The sequence below is a fragment of the Myxocyprinus asiaticus genome, chromosome 9 (assembly GCF_019703515.2).
Source record: "Myxocyprinus asiaticus isolate MX2 ecotype Aquarium Trade chromosome 9, UBuf_Myxa_2, whole genome shotgun sequence".
Classification (NCBI taxonomy): Eukaryota; Metazoa; Chordata; class Actinopteri; order Cypriniformes; family Catostomidae; genus Myxocyprinus; species Myxocyprinus asiaticus.
Window position 1 is genome coordinate 48,136,607 of NC_059352.1, and position 8,148 is coordinate 48,144,754.

General features: G+C 38.7%; 1 protein-coding gene across 2 annotated transcripts; it reads left to right on the forward strand.

Annotated features, from left to right (window-relative positions):
• The first annotated feature begins 810 nt into the window (after positions 1-810).
• unc50 (unc-50 homolog (C. elegans)) lies at positions 811-5,949 on the forward strand. Of its 2 annotated transcripts, XM_051707658.1 has the most exons (7): positions 831-947; positions 1,322-1,364; positions 1,662-1,942; positions 3,272-3,392; positions 3,782-3,921; positions 4,008-4,115; positions 5,499-5,949. In XM_051707658.1, the coding sequence occupies exons 3-7, from the start codon at positions 1,669-1,671 to the stop codon at positions 5,633-5,635; spliced, it is 780 nt and encodes a 259-aa protein (XP_051563618.1). In that variant the 5' UTR covers positions 831-947; positions 1,322-1,364; positions 1,662-1,668; the 3' UTR covers positions 5,636-5,949. The 2 variants fall into 2 exon arrangements, with proteins under 2 accessions (XP_051563620.1, XP_051563618.1); XM_051707660.1 differs by lacking the exon at positions 1,322-1,364 and having other exon boundaries at positions 811-947.
• The last annotated feature ends 2,199 nt before the right edge of the window (positions 5,950-8,148 follow it).

Below are 8,148 nucleotides of genomic sequence, written 5' to 3' on the forward strand. Positions count from 1 at the left end.
GTAAAGTAAACACACTGCTCACTAAAAATTCTAGAAGTTTTAATGTAAGTCAATGGTGGTGAACTATTACGCTCAACCAAAGTCTTTTTAGCACTTCAGTCCACTTGTGGCCATCTTTGGGTCACTCTTGGGCAGCTATTTTTCTATGTAAACAAGCGGCATACAAGTGCAGCTCCTATCTACTTAAATGGAGAAAGACCGAAATCTCCAAAACGGGTTGTCAAGATTACGATCAAAGAACATATTTCAAATCAGCACCTGACAACACTGGTATCATAAAGTGTGCTTCTTTACCTCTGATTACACAAAATAAATAAATAAATAGATAAAAAATAAAAATAAATAAATAAATCCCGGCTTCTAAAGGAAGGACTTCCTTTCTACATCCATTGAAAGTTGGGTGCATACATTTTAATAGTTGTTGCTCATCTCTGCTAAATAGTCTCTGACTTAATTCGCAATATGTATTCACAATATTTTATGAATAAGAATGAATAAATTAAGAAACAGATGAAGAGTTAGAAAGAAAGAAAGAAATTCTGACTTATACATTAGCGACATCTGCTGTTTCTGAACATTATACCAGGAATATCAAACAATAAACGTTTTTATAATTTAAAATAGATCAAAACTTGTTTTACATGATCAAAATCATGTAATTTATAATTAATATGGTAATCAGTGCAACTTTAGAAACAAAACAAGGTTGTTTTCATGCAACAGACGTAAAACTACAAACTCGCCACAACAGCGAAAGGCGATAAAACTACACTTCCCAGAAAGCGTTGAGTCGAAGAGTGACGTCATCGTGTCGGATACGGAAATGCTGTCCTACGTGTTCAGATGAGGCAGGAAGTTGACATGTCACGGATGCTGCAATGTTTTTTAACACACTTGGATAAACACACATTGGCTTCGTGAATTCACTAATACTGCTGGAAGAGCAGGTGAGTGTTATATATACATATAGAGCGGAACAGACTGTGTAAATAACTGTTTTACCAGCTGATTATCAAGGAACAAGGCCCATAGAGCAACACAAATACCCACTGTCATGTTTTGTGCCTTGTATTATATTTTTTATTCTTAATTAAGCATGACTACTCACAGTTACATGAAGACTAGCTGGCAGTTTTGTATTTAAACAGTGATTTTATTTCGATGTTATATTAGAGCTGCTTCTCCCGGGAGTGTATAAAGCCATTAAGAGTGAAAGAACTGATCTAGAATCAGCATTACCTGTTTACATTATAGATCATAACAGGCAAGTACCTGTCAGGGCTGTTAATTTGACTATGAATCCTGGTTCTTGTGTTCTTAGATTTTAGCTCAGGCCTTTCGCACCTACTGTAATACATAACTATGTGAGTATAAAATATAATGATAGTTTATGAGCCTGTTGTGCTTCTTGGGTTTACCATTGTTGATAATGACTAGCCAAAATGTCTTAAACTGATTTTTGTCACAGCATCTTTAAGAAGATTAATTCTGTAAAGAACAATATCAACAGTAAACATAAACATTGGAGTCCAAAAAAAATAAATGAATCCAATTTAATACACTATGTTTTCATTTACAAATTATACAAGCATAGTACCTTGAATAAAAAAAAATGGTTGTAATAACATCATTCTTGTCCTATTCTGATCTCTCTGGTTCAGCTACAGTATGTTGCCCACGAGCTCCCCAGCGATCCATCGCAATGGCAGCTTGAGTGAGCGGGATGCAGCACGCCACACTGCCGGTGCCAAGCGCTACAAGTACCTGCGGCGTCTCCTGCACTTCAGACATATGGATTTTGAGTTTGCCATATGGCAGATGCTCTATCTGTTCACATCACCGCAGAAAGTGTACCGCAACTTCCACTATCGCAAACAGACTAAAGACCAGTGGGCCAGAGATGACCCTGCTTTCCTGGTGCTGCTCAGCATCTGGCTGTGTGGTCAGTACTTTGAGTTGCTAAGGGAAACAAAGGAAAGGGATTTAAACAGTAGCCGACTAATATGGCAGATGCTGAAGTAGGTAACTAGGGAACGGGGTGGCCGATAATATGCAGTTATATATGTAGGAGAATAGAGTTTAATCTAGCAATTCAGATGTACACATATACGCTGAAATTGAAAGGAATATTCCGGGTTCAACACAAGTTAGGCTCAGTCGAAAGCATTTGTGGCATAATGTTAATTACCACAAAAGTAAATTTTGACTCGTCCCTCCTTTTCTTTTAAAAAAGCAAATATCTGGGTGACAGATTTCAAGGGGTCATGACATGAGGAATTAAATTTTCCTTGATCTTTTGACATATAAGAGCTCATTGTACTATTAAAAACATGCTGTAAGTTTCAGAACTCAAAATTTCCTCGTCACTGCAAAAAGAGCATTTGTTGAAACCAATCTGCCAAAACGACTCTTTCTCGACTTCCTCGGCATTATGATGTCACACTCTCCAGACATTTGCATCTGACCGCCTCCAAAACAGCACACCAACGCCTACTTTACCTAATCATTTCCGTAGCCCCGCCCATCAGCGGTGAGCAGTGAGATGGCAAATAGAGCAGGTCAGTCGAGAGCAGAGAGCCAATCAGAACAGTGGGCATGTACTGTCAAGTCTTAAAGGAGAAGCAGCACCAAAACTGAGCATTTCTGATAGAGGGTTCAGAATGAGGGTGGGAAATGATCATGTTTTACAAATATATGACTGTTTTGGGGGGTTTTTTGTGCAAAAAAAAAAACTTCTCTAATATCATAAGTGAACCTCAAGGGACATAATAAAATAATACAAATTGGCATGGCATGACCCCTTTATGGGAACTTGCAATGGAAGTGAATGGGGCCAATCTGTAAATGTTAAAATACTCACTGTTTTAAAAGTATAGTCAGAAGACATAAACAGTATGTGTGTTAACATGATTTTAGTGTGATAAAATTGTTCACTAACCCTTTCTGTCTAAAGTTATATCCAATTTTACAAATTTGTTGCCATGACAACAAAACGGCATGGCTTAAACCCTTAAACGACCATAAAAACGATTAGTTTAATTACTTTACAGCTCACATAATACATGAGTTTTAACAGAAGCATTAATGTAAGTGCTTTTATAAAATTATAAGCATCACATTTCTGCCTTTAAACCCTCCAAAAATTGGCCCCATTCACTTCCATTGTAAGTGCCTCACTGTAACCTCAATTTTTGCTGCTTTTTAGAATATTCTTGTATAGAATATTCCTGTAATGACCAATTATTTAAGACAATCTTCATTATCTATGCAGTGTCAACGGTGGGCTTTGGTCTGGTGCTAGAAATGGGTTTTGTGGAGACGTTGACGCTGTTGCTCTGGGTCGTTTTCATTGACTGTATTGGAGTCGGGCTGCTTATATCCACACTCATGTGGTAAGATGCCACACACACTTACACACACATATGCAGGTTTTCAGGCTGTGAAAATTTTGTGAATGCCCTAAATGTTGACCTTGATACTGTAATGATCCAGTTTCTATCTCTTGGTTTTGGAGAAGTCTTTTTTTTTTTTTTAATAGGAGAACAAGGTCTGTGAACTTAATTGTAAAAAGATTTGTTTTAACTCAGGAAATTAGATGCAGACATACTAACGGAGTTGTCAAGTGTTTCAGATTATATATATGTAGTGTATTTATTGGATTTTTGTGCATGATGTAATATAATATAGTGTTTTTACATTTTATTCAACATTATAATCAGTTTTTTTCCTTATGTCATGAGTAGTTCATTGTTGTAATCTGTGGTTTATGATTATCTTCCAGGTTTGTCACAAATAAATACCTTATGAAACACCCCAACAGAGATTATGATGTGGAGTGGGGGTACGCTTTTGATGTCCATCTAAATGCCTTCTACCCACTTTTGGTCATTCTGCACTTTTTACAGCTTTTCTTCATCAACCGTGAGTAAAGTACTGGTTTAACAAATAATATAATCTGCACTCATTTGAATTATTGTGTTTGTTAATGTATTTTGCTTTCCTGACAGATGTTGTGGTTATAAGTGCAGACTGGTTCCTGGGTTATTTCGTGGGGAACACTTTGTGGCTTATCGCCATCGGTTACTATATATACATTACATTCCTGGGCTACAATGGTAAGTAATCTGATCGGAAGTTATGAAAATTTGTTGTTACTAGTAGGGCAATCCTAACTGTAATGCTTTAAATTTGTAAATCACAAACAAGCTAGAGTTATTACACTTATTTAGCATATGAAGAAATTCTTTGATTTTGAGGTACAAAAATGCTTTTCTGCATATTCAGTTAAAGTAGTTCTGTACAAGATTTTGTCTTGACTACAAGATCGGGGGCAGTTAGTTATTCGATTAAAATTGTATGATTTAAAAAAACAAAATTCTATATAAAAACATTATTTAATCAAAGGATCTATCTAAAGATTGTTTTTGACTTAACAGCTGATCTGTATATTTTAGTAAAATATTTGTAATAAAAAATTATTATATTGGCACTAGTTATTTTGCCTCAAACACATATTATTCCTGACTGCAAAAAATTGTAGAATATAAAGCCGAAAACTATTCAGTAATATAATTATTACAATTATAATAATTATATTGTATTATAATTAGCAATTATATTATTATTAATAATTACTATTATATTATAATAAGTATAATTATAAAAAGCAATGATATTATTCTTTTGGGGCTATCAAAGTTTACATGTTAACTTACGATGTTTAAGGGATATTTCATCCAAAACTGAAAGTTCTCTCATCATTTACTCATCTTCATGCCATCCCAGATGTGTATGACTTTCTTTCTTCTGCTGAACACAAACAAAGATTTTTAGTAGAATATTTCAGCTCTGTAGGTCCATACAATGCAAGTGAATGGTGGCCGGAACTTTGAAGCTCCAAAAAGCACATAAAGGCAGCAAAAAAAGTAATCCTTACAACTCCAGTGATTAAATCCATGCCTTCTGAAGAGATATGATAGGTGTGGGTGAGAGAAAGATCAGTATTTATGTCCTGTTTTACTATAAATCTCCACGTTCACATTCTTCGTCTTTTGTTTTTGGCAATTCGCATTCTTCATAACACAACCTACTGGGCAGAGAGGAGAATTATTAGTAAAAAGGACTTAAATCGATTGATCTGTTCCTCACCCACACCTATCTTATCGCTTCTAAAGGCATGGATTAAACCACTGGAGTCATATGGATTACTTTATGCTGCCTTGGTTTACTTTTTGGAGCTTCAAAGTTTTGGCCACCCTTCACTTGCGTTATATGGACCTACAGAGTTGAGATATTCTTCTAAAATAAAAAAACACCGTAATTAATGATTTCGTCTTTTGCAATGTAAATATATTATTTGGGACTATTAATGTCAAGATCGCAGGTAGATTTGCATCCGTCTGTGAGTTCAAGGAATATGTAAAAGTGTTACAGTTGCCTCTAGTCTTCCCTAATAACTGCTTTTATCTAAACCTCATTTGTTCTCTTTCTCTTTTTAGCACTCCCCTTCTTAAAGAACACAGCGGTGCTTCTGTACCCCTTCGCTTTGCTTGGACTCTTGTATGTTCTCTCCATCTCACTTGGCTGGAACTTCACTAAAGGCCTCTGCTGGTTTTATAAGCACAGAGTCCAGTAGAGGGCACTTAAGCCCATGACTTTAGGGACATTGACAAAGCATTGTGCAGTCACTCTTTGGACTTTTTGGACTTTTTGTATAATCTGTAAATAACATTTTGGTTGTAGTTGAAGAGGAAATGAATTTGAATTGTTTATGGTGTCATACAGATTTTCTTTTTCTTAATTTGATACTTAAACCTCATTTAATGTTGTGAAGTGTTTCTTGAAAAACACAAACTTGGGGAGAAGTGCATAATATCTGCTATCCTAATGCCCTTTTTATTTGTCAGTGTACAATGTACAATAAAGGTATTTTTAAAGATACGGATTTTAGTTTTGCATTCGGTATCAATTATTGTTATTTAGTAAATAAAGTGATGTGTTGTGGACAGCTGCAAATGTAAACCGATAAATGGCTGATTTTGATATCTGACTAAAATATTACAATAACGTGTAGTGTATCGCTGACATAGAATGGAATGATAGTTCCTTATTTTCATAAGATTATTTTACTCCCAAAGTCTTTCCCACACATTGGCACAGGACAAATAAAAGTTGATTACATCATCTTCAGACATGTAGTTAAAATAAAAATTCCTGTGGGATGTTAGTGGAAATTCTAGCTCTGCAAGTTGATTAAAATAAAAAAATTTCAGCACTGGTAGGTGCATTTCAAACAAAACGTAGGTGTCAGGTTAACTGTTTACTCATTAAAAAAAAAAAAAAAAAAAAATTAAACAAAAAAACATTTTACTAACCATTTGAGAAAATTTTTGGGTATAAACTTTGTTCAAACCTGATGCTTAAACATTGCTCAGCTATTGGCAAACTGAGCACATGTATGTTTGTATTTCATATACCAAATTCTTTTATCCAGAGCCATTAACAAGTGAGGAGTAGTACTAGATGTGATCACAAGATGGTGTTTAGCTGGTCAGCCAGTCAGTCTTTTAGACTGATCATAAAACCAGACCAGCTTAACCAGTTTGGTGGCAATGTAACACCAGAAATCCAATACTGCAGGTTTAGGGCCCAAACATACTTCACGGAAGTACGCAGACGTGAGAGCTTCGCCAATGCATGGCCAACGCGTGGTCCCTTTGTACATACATTACGTGCGCTCTTTCGTTGCTCTGCCAATGACAAACCTTTGACCACAAGGGGGCGAAAGTGTTTTAGGTGCCACGAAACCAGATGTGGTGGAGTCAACATGTCGACTCAACATTTGAGGAGTGTGTTCTTTTGCATTTGCTAAAAAGATGACAGAAAAATATGTTTGTATAATTTAACTTGTTCGGCAAGACTCCACAAATTGCGGCTCCGCCATGACAGTTGTTGACAGAAAAAAGTAAATCCGCTGTAGTGCCCCTTGCGGAAACGCTGAGAATAGAGCGCGTACTTGCGTAAAGGCCCAAACATACTCTACGTAAGTACATGAACGCAGACACATCTTGCTACACAAACTCGATTTTATGCGTCGATGCATTGTGAAATGTGTAAGAGCGCAATTCATAACTAACGCAAGTACACGCTTGTGACTAGGAGGAGGGCTGGGCCATGAGGACACACGGCCGGCCCTGAATCAGGAAGGGGATAAAGATGAGCCGGAGGCGCCATTTCGAGAGAGACGCACACAGCCTCATTGCATGTGTGTCTGCGTTTATGTTTGTTTTATGTTGAGTTTCATCATTAAACTTTACGTTGACTGTTTAGCCGGTTCCCGCCACCTCCTTGCCCATCCCTTACCCCGTTACATTGGTGCCGAAACCAGGGAGGGAGGAGGGATGCGCAGTCGCGGAGGGGAGCCAGGGGAGCAGCCATGGCCGTCTGCCTGGGGACGGAGGGGTCGCTGCTGGCCGGCGAGAGCCGGAGGAACTGCTGCAGTCCGCCGATGAAGGGGAGGAGCGGTTCCGTCTGCCAGGAGTCGGAGGGCTTGCTGCTGTCTGCCGGGGGAGGAGCGAGCTGTCATCCACCAGAGGGCGGAGAAGTGGTTGAGGACCAGGCCACAGCGTGTCCGGGAACCAGTGAGCAAGTTTTTCTCTCTCTCTCCTCTCTCTCTCGCTCTTTCCCTCTCCCCTTGTCCACCCCTCGTCTCTCCCAGGGCTCCAGAAAGGTGGGGAAGACCTGCCGGCAGGCACGACCAGAAGGGCAACGCCCCCCCCCCCCCCCCCCCAAGAAGGAGTATGATGAGGAGGAGGGCGGGGCTGGGCTGTTTGGACACATGACCGGCCCTGGATTGGGCTAATCAGCCTGGAGGGGGGTAAAGACGAGCCGGAGGCGCCAGTTCAAGAGAGAGAGAGAAACGTATACAGCCACGTTGACCATCCCTTACCCTGTTATAGCGCTGTATTCTCAGCATTGCCGCAAGAGGCACTACAGCAGATTTTTTTTTCCCAGCCAACAATTGTCATGGTGGAGCAACAATTTGAGGAGAGTCTTGACGAACAGGACTATGCGTTGTCTATGCATTGGCGAAGTGCTCCCGTCTGCGTTTGTGTACTTGCGTGAAGTATGTTCGAAGTATCGAGCTTG